General features: G+C 40.7%; 1 protein-coding gene across 10 annotated transcripts in view; it reads left to right on the top strand.

The window, feature by feature from the left end:
- Window positions 1–17,559, top strand: part of NOSTRIN (nitric oxide synthase trafficking) — a 55,997-nt gene that overhangs the window by 25,599 nt on the left and 12,839 nt on the right. For 8 of the 10 annotated variants that reach the window (XM_072811458.1, XM_072811453.1, XM_072811452.1 and 5 more), the window contains 5 exons: window positions 1,192–1,254; window positions 3,910–4,008; window positions 8,231–8,356; window positions 16,697–16,795; window positions 16,891–17,016. In XM_072811458.1, coding sequence (XP_072667559.1) covers window positions 1,192–1,254; window positions 3,910–4,008; window positions 8,231–8,356; window positions 16,697–16,795; window positions 16,891–17,016 — 513 coding nt within the window. The remainder of the gene's footprint in view (window positions 1–1,191; window positions 1,255–3,909; window positions 4,009–8,230; window positions 8,357–16,696; window positions 16,796–16,890; window positions 17,017–17,559) is intronic. The other 2 variants (XM_072811456.1, XM_072811454.1) reach the window with 1 other exon arrangement.

The raw sequence follows: 17,559 nt of genomic DNA, 5'->3' as shown, positions 1-17,559 counted from the left end.
GATCCCTCAAACTGCTGGTCCAGTTTCATAGTCTTTATTTCAGCACTGCCCCTCCCCGCTGCACCCCTACCACCCTGGTCCACTCACTCACAGAAGATAAAAAAGGAGAATTTTTTTTTCTGGATGCCTGGCTGACTCGGTCAGTAGAGCATGCAACTCTTGATCTCATGGTCATGAGTTCAAGCCCCACATTGGTTATGAAGCCTATTTTAAAAAAAGGGAAGATGAGAATTTTTTTTGAAGGGAATTTGTTCTGCATTTTACGTAGAGTCAAAAGTGACATAATGCCCAAAATTATTTTCATTGTGCTTGTTAAAATAAATTGTATATTCCAAATTCAATCAGTTGGACAAAATGGAGGCATTGCTAGGCATCCCATGCGGTTGAGTGATTGCTGATCTGTGGGCCTGGAAAAAAACATCTATGGTCCAGGAAAAAAAGGTTCGCTCTCACTTAAGTCTGATCTCCTTGAGGGGGTTGCCTAGATATATTTTTATTATTATTGTTACCATCCCTCTGGCTGTTTAAAAGCAGGAGAAAACGGGATGCCCAGGTGGCTCAGTGGTTGAGCATCTGCCTTCGGCTCAGGTCTTGGGATCTTGGAATCTGGGATCAAGTCTCACACTGGGCTCCCTGCAAGGAGCCTGCTTCTCCTTCTCTCTCTGTGTCCCTCATGAATAAATATATAAATCTTAAAAAAAAAAAAGCAGGAGAAAAGTTAATTATGATTAAGAATTCAATCTCTGCAATTACAACAGTATTCACTTCAAGGGTAATGAGAGACTTAGAATTAGCATGGCCAGGACCGTATGGATTGTCACGGTGCTCAAGTTTGGGCCACATGGAATGATGCTGAAGAAGTGGTAGGTCTGGAAATGACCCCAAACCACACAAGACTCCCTCCATGCAAGTTGTGCACATTGATGTTTTTACAAGTTTTTATATAGAGTTACCTGGTTTACACGGAAAGGGTTATTTTACCAAATGCATTCAAGCTAAATCCTGTCCAGAGATTTTTGACATGAGAGAAAGGTAGTTTGGCTACTTTTCTCAGGATATACGTCCATTGTAGGATTTTGGAATTCCTATGGATTGTGATAGTGATTGTACCAGAATTAACAAACAAGCCAGCACCGTGATTCAACAGAAAGACAGCAAAAGAAATCATTTTTATTTTTTTTCTGTTCCTAGCTTGATAACGAAGTTGAAAACGCAGCGAATCTTGTCATTGGCAATTGGAATCAACAAATCAAGGCAAGTATACATATGAATGCCATTTGTGTAAACTCAGTTTTTAGGACTGAATCTTTTTGCTTTTGCACAAATGTGATTGTGTGTTTTGGTGTTAGTATTTCTGAGTGCTAACTGCAGAGAAAAATGTTTCCTCACCTGAATTATTATGTAGATATATCTTTCAACTAAACTGATAGCACAGCAGGGCTCTAAATATGGTTATTATTCATAGCTAACAGACAGCATTTATTGTGTGCCAAATGTTATATATTTATATATTCAACCATTGCAACAACCGCCACACCACCACCACCCACCCCCTGCCACCAAAAAAAAGCCAACCCAATGTGGCATGTCGCATTTGACAGATGGGTGGGGAAACTGAGACACTGAGAGATAAGTAATTTGCCTAAAGTTGGTTAACTGTTGAACCAAGAATTGTTACGAGTCGTTGGGTTCCAGAGTCATTACTCTTACCCATTACACTATACTGACTGCCTCTCTGTATAATCTGTAACTTAGAGCAAGTGACAAATGCTCTCTGAGTTTTGGATTTATCATTTGTAGAAGGGCGTTCGTGATCTCTGTCTCGCTAGTGAGAGGAGTACTGTGAAGGGTGAGTAGCCATATGTAAAGGGGAATACATATATTGATTCCACAAATATGTATGGTCCACTTCTTGTACTCCACTCTGTACTAGGACATGGTTCCTATTTTCAAGTAATTTAAAATGTAGTTGGCTAGATAACATATGGGCAGGAAACAGTAAATGAATTCTAGGGAGAGGAATTATGATCTGGTGTGAGAATTTAGAGCATATCATTACAGGTTCTTATGCAGAGAGAATAACAGATGGAACCCATATATATGTACAGAAGATAATTCTAGAACAATCCCGTTTAGGAGGAATTCAAGTTGAAAGAACTAGAGGCCAGCAGAGAAGGACTCTGCTAAGAAAACCCACTGATTCCCCCTTTGAGAGAACTTGTGCTCCAAAAGTTGAACTCCCTTTTCATCTCCAGACTGTCAGTGCCCAAAGAGAACTTTCCCCAGCAGACAGCTGCTAGTGGCAAGAACCAGAGAGACCCTCAAAAATAGGCAGCCCCAACTCAGCCCTCACTGTTGCCTTTGAAGCTCCTGCTGAAATCAAGGACTCCATAAGACCAAGGACATTAATAAGAAATGTTTGAGATAAATGGATTTCTATACCCACAACATTAGTACTGGTAAAAGAATGCTCACGAGAATCACTTTTATAATTAACGTTTAAAAGTCCCATAATCACTGTCCAGGCATTTAGTTTTAGTTTTGCTCTTGATTGATTTTATGAGTTTTCTTAAACAGAGTTTGTTTAAAAAAATTTTTTTAAGTTGGTTCCACACCCAGTATGGAGCCCAGCATGGGGCTTGAACTCACAACCCTGAGATCAAGACCTGAGCTGAGATCAAGCGTCAGATGCTTAACTGAACCACCCAAGCGCCCCAAACAGAACTTGTTTTTAAAAATCCATTCTCCAAATATTCAGCTTTCACGGGAAATTCAAGATAATGGACCGAAAGAGAGAAACCATGCTCGGCAGCTATAATTGCCTCCCAGTTGCCACCAAGTAATTTCTCTAACTGCAACGATTTTATTTTTTTATGAAGAGTGACAGAGAAATTGGAGAACATAAAATTCTTGAGCTCTAATGATTTTCTCCCCCGTTACAATTGAAGGGTTTCAGCATGTCAGTAATGAAGTGTGATCTATCTGGGAGACAGAAATGGCAGCCCTAAAGTTCCCAAAGCTTCCCTCATGCTCTCCCTTCTCTGTGGCCATGTGACTGTAGGCAGAGAAAGAGGGTCCCTGAGCTCCTTGTCCCTTGAATTCACTTTTGCAGAAGCTTCGTGGGTCGAGAGACATTTGGAAGGCTTTGCTTCTGATTCCTAAAGAGAGAGGGAGCTTTTTCCTTCGTTACCTGGTTTTACAGTCCTTATGACCTTGATGTGCAAAACTGAACACACTTTCAATCAACCCAGCTCCTGAACAGGCTGGATCCAACTCAAGCCAAGTTCTGTTTGTTCATTTTATCTCTGGAGCACCAGCTTCTGCCAAGTTGGAACTCTTTAGGATAGGAAACGATCACCTGGGTCGTAACCCACTTTGAGGTTTGAGTAGGAGGACTTCGAATGCTTCTTCCTTCCTAACAACCCCCCAAGCCTGCCCCCCACTGCCAATGCAGCCCTGAAGCCTAGGTATCAGGAATGAAATCGCCCCTTTGCTGTAAGTTTTAAGAGAGCATCTTAAAATGACCTCAACTGTGGCCCAGGCCGATTTAAAAGAATGATGCAAGTGGTCTTCCATGTTTGCTGCGATGTTTTTGTGGTAAAGCCGTTCCCTTCCTGATGCTAGCTAGAACAATGTTTTGGAGGCTTGTGGGCCTTTGTGATTTGGAGAAATGTATAACCCTCTTGAGTGTACTCGATATAATGAAAAAACATACAGTGGTTTCAGGGCAAAATGTTAGCCACTGTGATGTTCCAGGCAGATTTTGAGGTCAGGGCAGAAATAAAGAACTGGAATTACACAGTCCTTTAAGCTAGCACATGAACATGACTTGTTCCAGGACAGAAGAGGTTTTCTCTTGATATCTGTTTCTGAGCCCTTTTTGCTTTTTTTGTATATTTTTGACTCTAGGCCAAAAAAAAATTAATGGTTAGTACCAAGAAGCATGAGGCACTCTCCCATCTTGTAGAAAGCTCCAAGCAAACTGTGACTAAGAAGGAGAAGCAGAAGGTAACCCGTCATGGCCGGCTGCATGCATGTGGCTTAGAGATGGATTTCCTCCTCTGAGCTATGAACACAAGAGAACTGGCTGATTCGCTGCTCTGTGTGGGGTCTCTGCAGAGCTGTCGTGTGGCGCAGTTATGAGAGGGATCCTAAATCCTTCCTGGTCCACATATATTTTTAAAAGGTATTATTGACAGATGATAAATTAGACCAAGGGTGTCCAAATTTTTCCACAGGGACCCTATTAAATACTCTCAGTCCAAGTAAGTAAAAAATATATGTACATATATAATGAATTATATAATGTACTTTACCAATATCGTGTACCGTACATAGTACTTTGTTATACTAATATGTTATGAACATTATAAGACACAAAAAAGGGTTTGAAGGATGAGATGAAGATGAAATAATATTTTAAACGATTAGCTAATCATGATGCCCTCATATGATCACTGAGTGACATTTCCAGGCAAAATATGCACTTGGTCAAGGTTTAGCCTTGACCGTAGTAAATGTAAATTCATATTTCTAATAGTCCTCTTGATAATTTTAAAACTTTTTTGGTTAACTTTTCAGGTTTCACCAGATCATCCCAGTTTTTGTTATGTACACATAACCGGGAGCAGGAGAAGGCATCAGCTCTCACAGTTTCTTGTGGCTTTCCTGTGCTTTCATTGGCAATACTCATGTCAATGTACAGCTTAGCAGAAATCTTTTTAAGATATTTGTTAATTTTGTGTGTGTGACCTGATTAAAGCTAGATAATAAATCTGTAAATCCCCACACCCCAGACACGTGCAGATGGCCACATGTCCCAGGATACCGAAAGTGAAGGCATTTGTAAGAGCCCATGTCAGTTCCTTAGGTTGTAAAACTCACATCCACCTCCCCCCCCCCCCCCCAATGAAGCACACCTTTGTCCATGAGTGGGCACCAGTGTAGACTTATATGTCAAATAAGAGTAAGCTTGTGTTTAGGCAAAAAGGAACACAAATAATGTTGGAGATACGATAGATTACCTTGCCCACCTATTGTGGTGTGTGCTCCAAATTGGAAACATCTGAAATGGTCAGTATCTTCCCCCAAAGCTGGAGTCCCCCTAAGGAAATGCAGGCCACAGCGTCACAAGACATTCTTAAAGAAAATCATCATTGCAAGTAAGGCTATCATTTCGTCTGAACAAACTATTAGTTGAATAACTTAAGTTCATTGTTAGCAACATTTTACAACGTTCTTATTTCTTTCCACGTCAATCTTCACAGTTTGAAATGATCATAACAAGTATTGAATAATGAGGCAGCTTCTGAGGAGGTGGCACCAGGGTATGCTACAGTGCTGAGCACCGGGGGCCTGTCACAGCCTTGGGAGCCCTCATTAGAAGCTATTCTTCATTGATGTCAAGCAGTAACAAAGAGAAAAGCACTAGGCGGCTAACTGGTGGATTTCCTCTTCCTTCCCTCATTAGCAGCTTCCCTGGGAGGTCGAAGCCCATGGTCTTCCTCTGCCCTCCTCTGACTGATCCTGTAACCATGGAACCTTGACTGTCATTATATCAAGACCCCTACCATCTTCATCGCCGTATCTGGTAGCTTTTTTTTTTTTTTTTTTTTTTAAGAAGAAGTGCCCATCATCTCCAACCTGAACAGAGCTGGCTCTGCCCTGTTCAGTCCTTCCTGTGTTCCTGTTCTCAGCAGAAGCGGATCTAGACCTCCATTCTTCTCACACCTCCATCCTCACCACCCACTCTCAGCAGACTGACTATCTTGCCTCCTTCCTCACAAAGTAAATAGAAGTTGGCTCAGCCACTTGGCTACTAAAGTCAAATGTGCAGTGGGACAGGCCAATTCTTTATTGCGTGCTTGGATTCCCAGCCCATCCTGCCTCTCAGAGATGCTCCCCTTGATTGTTTCCCTTTCGCCTGTATCTTGGACATACCTCTCTCTAATAGTCACTTCTCGTCAGTCCACATGTCCCTCTCCATCCCATCTTGGGAGAGTAGGAAGAGTCAGGGAGACACCTTTCCATGGCCCTATTCCTGTTCCTCTCCAGATTTCATCATCTCTCCTTCCTTTCTCAATAAGATTTAATGAAAATCCTTGTTCACTCCTCGATCCACACCAACCAAGCTTCCTCCTCCATTCTACGAAGAGTGTTATTGCTTGGAAAACAATGTCGTCCTTGTTGCTAAAGCCAATGTGTACTTTCCAGCCCTTATCTTATTTAACTTCTTGGAAGCATTAAGGATTATTGACTTCCTCTTTCTAGAAAATTCTTGTCTTTTGATTTCAGCAACACCTTATTCTTTTGGTTTTTCTCTCTCGCAATGTTTTATGGACTTCTCTTTTTCTTCCCGACCTTTATATATTGCTTTTCCTGATTATTTCTCTTCTGGGACTCATTCTGTTTTATTCATTGTTGTACTTCCAGGGCCCGACACAGTATTCTCCAAATCAGGTACTCACTAAATAGCCAGTACTCAATAAATATACTCTCAAGGCTTCCACTACCATATCCAGGCTGATAATATCCCAATTTATGTCTCCAGCCCAACAAGTCTCTAAACTGCCTCTTAGCATCTCAAACTGAACATCCAAGATTGGAACCATCATTTCTCTCTACCAAAAATATTCTTTTATTCCTGTGTTTTCTATATCTTTGAATATTACCATCTAACATATCCTCGAGGTTACACCTCCTGAACCAAATACTTCTTGAACTTTGCTGCTTGTGCTTTTCTCCCTTGCCACTGCTCTCTTCCAGGCCCACCCACATCACCATCGTGTGGAGTACTCGGCAGATTGGTCTCCTGGCTTTCAGCATTGCCTCCTTCTATCTATTTCCCATCTATGGACTCCTCTGACTTTTCTGAAACTCGAATATGAGCATATGATTCTCTTTTTAAAGGCCATAGAGGCTTCCTGATGACCTCAAATAAAGTCTGAATCTAAGGATGATGATTTAGCAAAGGATAGCCATGGCACACTTTCAGCTTTTTCAATCTATTATTATCAGGTTAAAATTCACAAGCTCATGTTTCCACAGATAAATGTGGTTCATTACACTTGATATACAAAACCAAATGTGTCCTGTGTAAGTCATACATCAGAGCCAAGGGACAGTTGAACAGCTAGCACATCAATTGGAATAATAAAGTAAGTGGTGTTAATATTCACCATTTGGATGACCGTCCTTCATTACTAAAACATTAGTCAAAATGTCCGTAAGCATAAAGAAGGTCATTTTTAAAAGCCTTTGTCCTTGAAACTCCTAAACTGCTTAAGTCAGAGGGATCTTTGGTGCTCCTTGAACTGTGCTTTGAAATCTATTTGCATCAGAATCACCTAAAGAGGTAGTGAAATTCTAAATTCCTTATCCCATTATAGAACTACTAGATCAGTATTGCTACTTGTGGGACCCTGAAAATCTGCAATTTTATAAGTACCCACGTCCTTCCTTAACATATTCAAGTTTGAGAATCATTCATGTACAACAACTTACTTTGTTCTCAAAGATGTGGAATTACTTGTCTGAGCATTCTGAGAATCAGTTTTAGCTACTCCGCTACAGAGAGTTTTATTATCACTTTGATTTTCTGGAGGGCTTCATAATCGAGCTTCATAATCAGAATGGCCACTTTTGGTGGCTGGCAAGAGGGGGTTCTTTGTGAAGGAGCAGATCACTGGGGAGCAGGATGAGGGGAAAGCAGCTGTTGGGCAGTCCACAGCTTGTAGTGAACATTGGCCTGTGCCTCAGGCCTTTCACCAGTGAGTGAGCCAGTTCTAAAATTATGCGCTTTTGCAATCTCTTCCTGTCCTGGTAAGAGATGCTGGGACACAGAGGATTTACCAAAAAAGAGTACAGGAATCATTAGTGGGTTACAATCTTGAGCTGGAGTTTCCCAATCTGGACTTGCTTTCCCTCTCCAGTCTTTTGGCCTCCTCCTTGATTCGATAAACGTGGGCACATCACATCCTACTTAAGGACCTCAGTTTCCTCATGTGAACAATGGAAGGAATCATACTGACAGACCCATAGGTCTACTTTCAGCTCTAATATGCCTTTTCTCTGAGAAAGATTTTTGATTTTGTCATCTATAGTTACTGCTGCTGACTTGAGCTGGGAGATGGGAACCATATCACTGGGATGTATGCAGTCCTTTACCTGGGATCACCAAGAGCTTTGACAAATGTGTTAATGAGTATGTAACAATGACATTTTCCTTCAGCTCCTCAGCAAACTGAAAAAATCGACAGAGAAATTGGCAAAAGAAGATGAAAGCTACTACCAAAAAAACCTAGCTGGCTGTGCTGCCAGACTGAAGTGGGAAAATACCCTGGAAAACTGCTACCAGGTGAGTCGTTTGCTGGCAATTTTCTCTTCTTCTGTGGAGCTTTGTGACACCTTGAAAATGAAGGTCAGGTCTACAATTACATGACTTGATGATCTCTGTCCTTGGTAATGACCCTCACTCCTACTGTGACTTTGGAGAGACCACGTAACTTCCAATTGTTTCCATTGCTCTGTGGATCCAATAACCAGTGAATATTTACTGAATATCATTGGCCAAATTCTAATCCTCAATGGACACAATAGCACTCAGCTAACTTCCAAAAGTGCTGTCCAAGTGAAGTGTAAATTAAGGCTTGAGTATTCGATACTCAGAAATGAGTTTTAGGCCTGAGAGCTCATTTATACAGTAATCACTTACAGAGTTCCGCTGGAGCAATGATCCCATCTCGACTTGGGAGGTGTACAGTTTAGCAGCAAAGAAGATGTATAAAGAAGGAATTGTGGCAAATCATCCAATAAAAATTAAAGAGTATGAACAAGCAGATCACAAAAGGGAAAATCAAAATCACCAATAAACATATGAAAAGATGCTCAATCATTCGGCAAAGATTAAAAAGTGGCAATATCCCGTGTTGCCCAACAAGAATTGCTGGGAATCAAGAATTTTTATACTTCTCGAGTGAAAATAACTTGAGTATCTAGTAAAACTGAAATGTGCGTGTATACATCACAAATGTGGTGATGTATAACAATGTTTATTGCAGAATTGTTTATAATTGCATGATGAGAAAAAATGTACACAATCTTCCTATCAATAGAGAAATTACTCTTTAAACGTGCTCTAATTTAAAAAGTAGACCAATATCTAGCAATAAATATTAATTAAAACTATATATAAACACAAATCAACCTCAAAAACATGATGTTGAAGAAAAGAATGCTATTTATACACTCTATATAAGTTAAAGCATTTAAAAAACTCACATCCCAAATTACAGGGAGTTTTCATGTGTGTGTGTTTGTAAACTTATACATAGAGATTGAATCTGTGTTGCGTGAGGGAAATGGTGAGAATTCAACAGAGCTGCCACATACAGCCACACGGTGTGTGGACAACCTGATGGGGAGGACAAAGCAAACCCAGGCTCAGAAATTACTCCAACTACCATAATCTGAATAGCTTAGCTCTCTGTTTTTTAAGTCAACATAAAGATGTCCAACTTAAATAATTTTCAGTTCTGGGTGTTAAGAACATGAATGTTTTGGTTTATTTTCCTCCACATTTTAAGTTAAAAAAAAAAAGTTTAAAGCAAGGTACAATTGCAAAAAGAGGCAATCATGATGCAATTTGATAAGCACAGTAATGTGATAATGAGACAGGTGCTGCTTATGGACAGTTCACTGCATTCTATTTTGTATCCATCACAACATCATGATGAGGCCATAATTTTATTCCTAATTTATAGTGAGGAAGTGAGACATGAAGTATCTTGCCCAGGATGGCAACAGGATTAGCCTAGGCAGGCTGATGCCCCAGTTTGACCTCCACTCTCTGCTTCTGCGCTAATAGGACCTAGGCAAGTGGAAATTGAAGAGCATGTTTAATCTGCTGCTGTTGGCTCTCAAGGTAGGATAGATGCAATTAGGGAAGAGTGGGGAAATTAAAGAAGAGATGAAAACTAGTCAAGGAGAGAACGAAATTAGAATAAACCCTTCTTTAATTTATGCCTTCAAACATAGGATCCTGGTACTCTCCTTTCTTATTTTGGATAGGTTTTAGATGAAAATGAGAAAAGCCCAAGGATTTCTTTTTTTTTTAAGATTTTATTTATTTATTCGTGAGAGTCAGAGAGAGAGAGAGGCAGAGACACAGGCAAAGAGAGAAGCAGGTCCCACGGGGAGTGCGATGTGGAACTCAATCCCAGGACCGTGGGATCGTGCCCTGAACCAAAGGCAGATGCTCAAACGCTGAGCCACCCAGGTGCCTGGGCCCAAGGATTTCATTTCCACATTTGTCCGTCTGAAACCTGGCTCTCCAACCTGGCCTCTGGTCTTGCCTCACCCCCTGGGACTTCTCAGTGGACCTGTGGCTTTTCCACAGGGGCTGACTTCCTTGGAAACCCTGTTAGATTATGGGAGAGAAATTGCTGCTCCCACGCCATCTTCCAGATGCCCTTCAAGGGCTATGAGAGAAATACTTAACCTCCATGTCTTCACCCCCCTCTTCTCCCCATGTCATAGCAATGGGGGATCATTATGGTTCTTACTTGGTATGGCAGCCAGCATGTCTGGCATAGCTGACCTCCAGCTGACCTTCAAAACGGCTCAGGTACTGCTATTACCAACTCCCTTCTCAGAGGCGCTTACTAGGTCTGTCTCTCCTTTTTCTGTTTTCTTTTTTCCTGGTAGGGTCCTCCTACACTTTTCCTCCCAACCCACCCCTCCTTCAGCAGCCCCAAGTTTTATATTAAAACATCCTGGAAGTTATCTTTTTTGTTTACAAAGTCTCCCTGATGGTGACAAGATATATATTTATCTGTATTTCAAAAGATGTCTCTGCAGACAAATAAAAACAGAGATTCTTAACCACAGAGACAAATTGGCGGTTGCCAGAGGGAGGTGAGTAGGGGATGGGGAAAACAGACAAAGGGGATTAAGAGGACACTGGTCGTGATGTGCACCGAGTAATATATAGAATTGTTGAATCATAATCTTGTATACTTGATACTAGTACAGCACTGTATGTTAATTATACTTGAATTTTTTTTTTTTTTTAATCTCTTTCAACTAGCTTTCAAAATATTTAAAAGCCTAGGGTTGGTTTGTTTTTTTTTTATTAGAATCGAAGTCACATGGAGAATATACTAAAAATCAGAATCTCCTTAAGGAAAAGAAAAATTTCCTTTCACCCTTCTTGCCCTGGTTTGTTGTTGCCACCGTGCCAGAGGCCATGCCGGCCCCTCTCTCTTTCCATTCTCCGTTCTCATACTTTCTCTTATTGTGGCTCCCTCAGAGCTGCCTTCTGCCTCCCAAGCACAAGCCCAGCCCTGTAGACCCACTTGAGACTACTTCTGCCAAGACATCCTCGCCTCGCCCTAACCAAGACCGATTCCTTACTTCTTATTCCCTTGGCTTGGGTACCCTCAGTCTGCCCCCCCCCCCCCCGCCCCAAGTGACTGACTCACATATTACACTGTGTGTTCTAGATCTTCTATTGTTTACAAACTCAGAAGTAGAATATTATATTCATGAAGACATAACAAAAGTGGGCTGAATTGAATTCGAGGGGGATTTTATTATAAGTGTGAGATGTGGAAATGTGACAAGAGTTGTTCAGTTTCATTTTCCCTTCTCTTCTCCCACCATTCTTCTGTGGAAAATGGGATATAAGAATTCATTTAAACACTCCATAATGCATCCTCTTACCCCTTCTTCCCTCCAAATTGGATTTACCAATTCTTTCAGAGAACATTCATTGAGCTGCGTTCAAGGCAGTTTACTAGATACTGAGAAATGTCAAGTTTCAAGTGTCATTATGAAGTAATAAAACCAATTCCACACACCACATGTCAGTCTTACTATTTGTAATCATACTATGCTCAAGTCACATTTCCTCCCTTCCAAGAATAAACCATTCAGTTGGTAGAAAGCAATTATAATATATTTTGAAAAATAATAGCCCTGCTACTAAGAATTACCAAGAGCCATGTGTTTGGTTCCGACAGTAAGCACTCAAGGAATTATTTTAGAGAGGCATTTGCAGTACGTGTCAAGAGCATTAAAAATATTCGCCTTCTCAACAGTGTTCCTCATCTGAACCACATAACACAGAAAATAATCTGAGTGAATGTTTTCACAGCTCCCCCAGGGGTGGTGGTGACTGAACCTCTCTAGGTGCAGTGGGGAGATGGTGACATGTACGACATACAACGGATTCCCCAGGACAGTAGGGCTTGACTCTCTCCCAGCATTCGTAGTGAAAAACATAATTTTCTTTCTATAAATATATATTGAGGAAATAGCTAAAAAACCAATTTCTGTTCAAAATACATTAAAAGCAAAAGGGAAGAAACAATTCAAATGGCTAACCTTTAGGGGATGACTAAATGAATCAAATGTGCTGTGTGCAATCCCACACAGTGGACTATTTTAAATGATGTTTCTGGAGATGAACAACATGAGAAACCGCTTTTGTACACTGTTTAGTGAAAAAACGATACCAATGTGAATAATTTGCTAGGTAACTAGAAAAATAAAATAGTACATACACACATACCTAGATAGACTGAAATACATCAAAATGCTAACGGGTTATCTCTGGGTGGAAGAATTATAAATACTTTTCAAATTAAATTTTGTTGTGGCCCTTTAGAGTCCCAGGACAATGTCTCAAGGCAATTAGCGTGCTTGTTAAAATTCTGATTCCTGAGCACCTCCCTAAAAGGGATGAATCAGAACCTCTGAATAATTTTCAGAAGGGGTCTAGGTGATTGCTAAGCATTCTGAAATTTGAGAGTTCTTGCTCTAGAAAGAACATGATATTTCTTTGATCAGTTTTATAGAAGCAATTTAGATGAAAATGAAGTCCTGCCAAGGACAGGACAGCAGGACAGAAAAAAAATGAATGAAAAGTATGAATGATCACGGTCCTTGGGCCCCGACCAGTCTCCAGATCTGCTGTTCCCTGCTAACTCTGTCCACGCTCTCATATATGTGCTATCATAAAGGCACAAGAGAACAGTTTTATGTTCTCCAGAGTATTTTGCTTCTCTACTGCCAATTTTATACAAAGAGAACAAGATAATAGAAAGCAATAATTCATTAAATGAGATATAGATTTCCCCTTTGCACAGTGGAATTTATCTCTGCCTCTTTTCATGAGCAAACATAGATCATTTTAATGATTTCCCTGAAATGTAATTAAAATCTCTTAACCATTACCATCTCCTCCAACCATTACCTTCCTCCATCTCCTGGATATTCTAGTAGCAGATTGATACTGGTGGCTCAGCTCCTGTTAAAATAAGGACATAGCTGCCCACTAGGATACAATGTGTTCCTAAAACCCAGCTTTTGTTTATTTCTCCTGTCCTTTGTTCATGGTGCTAAACTAGAACAGCTGCTTTCTAGAACTTTCTCAAAGGTGTAAAGTCTCTTTCTGAAGATGGTTCCAGTTGAGGTTCAAGCAACTGAGCAGAATTTGTTTTATATATTAGTTAGGAAGCATCTATCTCTGACCTTTGAAGAAGCAACACGTTGGATAGGCCACTCTTCTAAGTCTTTACTCACTATGTGAGAGCACATAACCACTTTCCAATGGCTGGTGCCTGGCAATACTGAAGAAAGACTCAAGGGACCAAGAACAGAAACAAAAGTTTTAGCTCCCACCAACTTAGAAAAGTTGAGCAGCTTCTGACCCAATACAGAAGTGATCATGGGGAAGCAGAGCTCTGACCTTCTGCTTTGAGTGTCAGGACACTTGGCATAGAATTGGAATTTGCGTGTGATTGACATAGATGTTCATAGTTACTGCCTGAGCCTTTTACTGCTTGCATTTAATAACAGTGTTAAAATGAGTGTAGACCAATAAACAAAATGCAGTATATGCGTAGAGTTAAATATTATTCAGCCTTAAAAAGGAAGGACATTCTGACATATGCTACATCATGGATGAACCTGGAAGACATTATGCTAGATGAACTTAGCCAGACACAAAAGGACAAATATTCTACGATTCTTCTTGTATGAGATGCCTAGGGTAGTCAAGTTCATAGAAGACATAAAGTAGAATGGAGGTTACCAAGGGGCCTAGGGGAAAGGGGAACGGTGAATTTGGTTTAATGTGTACAGAGTTTCTGTTTTGCAAGATGAAGAAAGTTCTGGAGATGGATGATAATTAAGGCTGCACAACAATGTGAATGTACTTAATGGCACTGACGTATACATTTAAAAATAGTTAAAATGGTAAATTCTATGTTATGCAAGTTTTACCACAACTAAAAAATATAAATAAAATTTTAAAAGGCAAAAATGAACTATTGGGACTTCCTCAAGATAAAAAGCTTTTGCACAGCAAAGGAAACTCTTGACAAAATCAAAAGACAACTGACAGAATGGTAGAAGATATTTGCAAATGACACATCAGATAAAGAACTAGTATCCAAAATCTATAAAGCACTTTTCAAACTCAACACCCAAAGAATAAATAATCCTGTCAAGAAATGGGCAGAGGACATGAATAAACATTTCTCCCAAGAAGACATACAAATGGCCAACTGACACATGAAAAAAGTGCTCAACATCACTCAACATCAAGGAAGTACAAATCAAAACTACAATGAGATACCACCTCACACCAGTCAGAATGGCTAAAATTAACAAGTCTGAAATGACAGATGATGGAGAGGATGCAGAGAAAGGGGACCCCTCTTACAGGGTTGGTGAGAATGCAAGCTAGTGCAGCCACTGTGGAAAACAGTATGGAGATTCCTCAAAAAGTTGAAAATAGGGCTACCCTACAACCCAGCAATTGCACTACTGGGTATTTACCCCAAAGATAAAAATGTATTGATCCGAAGGGGCATCTGCACCCAATGTTTATTAACAGCAATGTCCACAATAGCCAAACTATGGAAAGAGCCCAGATGTGCATCAACGGATGAATGGATAAAGATGTGGTAAATATATACAATGGGCTACTACTCAGCCATCAAAAAAATGAAATCTTGCCATTTGCAACAACATGGATGGACGAGATGATATTATGCTAAGTGAAATAAGTCAATCAGTGAATGGTAGTTATCGTATGATCTCACTCATGTGGAATTTAGGAAACAAAACAGGATCATAGGGGAAGAGAGGAAAAAATAAAACGACAAAATCAGAGAGGGAGACAAACCATTAAGAGTCTCTTAATCATATGAAACCAACTGAGGGTCACTGGAGAGGAGGAGTGGGGCAATGGAGGTAACTGGGTGACGGGCATTAAGGAGGGCACGTGATGTAATGAGCACTGAGTCTTCTACAAGACCGGTGAATCACTGACCTCTACCTCTGAAACCAATAATACAGTATATGTTAATTAATTTAAGTAAAATATATCCCCAAAAAAGTTTAAAGTGACCATATGCCATTGATAAAATAACAACTGAATATGAATACAGTCTACCACAGAGATATAAGGTGCCACCATGCTGTATCGGGCCAGTAGGTCCTGCAGATGTGCTAGAGAGGCAGATGGGAGAACCCAATGATCGTTGTGACTCTGCCCCCATACCCCCACCCTACCAAAGGCCTTGATACGTAGTCAGTCTTCTTACCTCCTATGGTAATGCTACCCACCAATTTCCCCAAAGCCTTCTTCATGAAAAAGTATAGCTGAGTCCTCTCTATTGTGTGACATGGAATTGGGTGGGATGGCAGGCATGATGAGAGCAACCAGCCTGGATGAAGGAGGAATGCCCGGGCCTTGTCCTTACAAAAATGGGATGGAAAGCATGTTGCCTTGGACACCTGCCATCTCTGTTAAAGCCCGAAGTCCTCTGATCACGTACCCAGCAGCCTCCCACCACCCCTACTTGGCCTAGGAATGCCCCTTGGCCCAACCCTTTCACACCCCGCTTAGCTGCTGAATTTCCCCGCATACCCTCAAAATAACCAGTCAGCAGCTCAGCTAGCAAAGAGTGGCGAAGTCGAATAACTAACTTTTTCTAAAATGTCAATGAGTAACATGGGAAATGTGACATCCCTCACTTTCTTACTTACCTTCCTAGGTACAAGTTGTGAAACTCTGAGAGTGGAATTTTAATCATTTCACACCAAGTGGAGAGGTTATGTTCCCACCTTCATGCAGTGGTCTTTGATCCCCCAGGCCTAATTTTAGGCTAGGATTATGAGTTGATCAGACTTTGGGGTTCTCCTCTTGTCAAATAGTTTCCTTAAGCAGAGATTTTGCAGTTCATCATCTTTCCCTGGCAGAGACTAGCAGAATGCTTTGTATGCTCCACAAACAATTCTAAAAATATTTAGGATCTGAATGCATTTCTAAGACGTAGACATGGCTTTTACTGGGCATTGTGCTCCTTCCCTAGAACCCAGAGGAGCTTTTCAAATGATTTCTTTCCTCCCCTTTCTTTGTGAAAGCCAGGTAACACATAACATCAGCCTATATGTCTTTTGGGACAAAACAGCCTGGGGAAATTTTGTGAGTTAGACCAACCCTAAATAAAGACAAACACGACACGTACCAAATCACATTCCTGGCCTGGACATCTTGGGTATGACATAATCGAAAGGCACTAACATGACACTTCACTCAGACTTGGGGCATGTCAGTGCTTGGGTGGGTGACTTTAGTTTTCCACAACTGGTAAATCTTATGTGGTTTTTCCGACCTTTTCAGAGTATCCTGGAGCTGGAGAAGGAAAGAATTAAACTTTTGTACAATAACTTAAACCAGTACACTCAACATATTTCTGTTTTTGGCCAAACCCTGACCACGGTGAGTAGTACGGATTTCTCTATTTCTGATAAGCATGGTAAGAACTCACAGGAAACTTTCTCCAGTAACCTTGTTATGCTTTCTTGGCATTGCAGTGCCACACGCAGATTCACTGTGCCATCAGCAAGATAGATGTTGAAAAAGATATCCAGGCTCTCATGGAAGAAACTGCAGTTTTGTCCACAGAAAATAAATCTGAGTTCCTATTAACAGATTACTTTGTAAGTATGGGGTGGAAGAAAATTCCACTGATGGGGAACCTTAGTAATATTCTGAGGGATGCATTTGGAAGAAAATTGAGAGCAATTGTAAAGGAGATATCTTGTTTTGTAATGAAAATAAATTTTTTTCATAGTCTGTATAAATAAAAAAAAAGAAACAGCATGTGGTTTACAAACTAGGCAATAGGAATATGTCTCTGGTGTTCTCTAGAAGGGAAGAAAGTCCAAAGGGATTCTAGACTGAATCGTTATGCTTGGTCTTCTAGAGCAATGCCAGACAGGCATGTTTCATGACCTATAAATATAAATAATCACTGTATATCCTCTTGGTTGTCTATTGCTGCATAACAATTACACCCAAACTTAACAGGTTAAAACAAGCACTTACTATCTCACAGTCTCTGTGGGTCAGGATTCCAAGTGTGGCTTCCCTGGGTGCCTCTGAGTCCCTCACAAGGCTGCCACCGAGGTGTCAGCCAGGAGTGCGGATGTGTCAGGGCTCTCCTGGGAGACAGCCTGCTTCCGAACTCATTCATGTGGCTG

Source organism: Canis lupus, chromosome 34, assembly GCF_048164855.1.
Source record: "Canis lupus baileyi chromosome 34, mCanLup2.hap1, whole genome shotgun sequence".
Taxonomy (NCBI): domain Eukaryota; kingdom Metazoa; phylum Chordata; class Mammalia; order Carnivora; family Canidae; genus Canis; species Canis lupus.
Note: the sequence above shows the minus strand (reverse complement) of the source record. Positions and strands in the feature narration are given on the sequence as shown.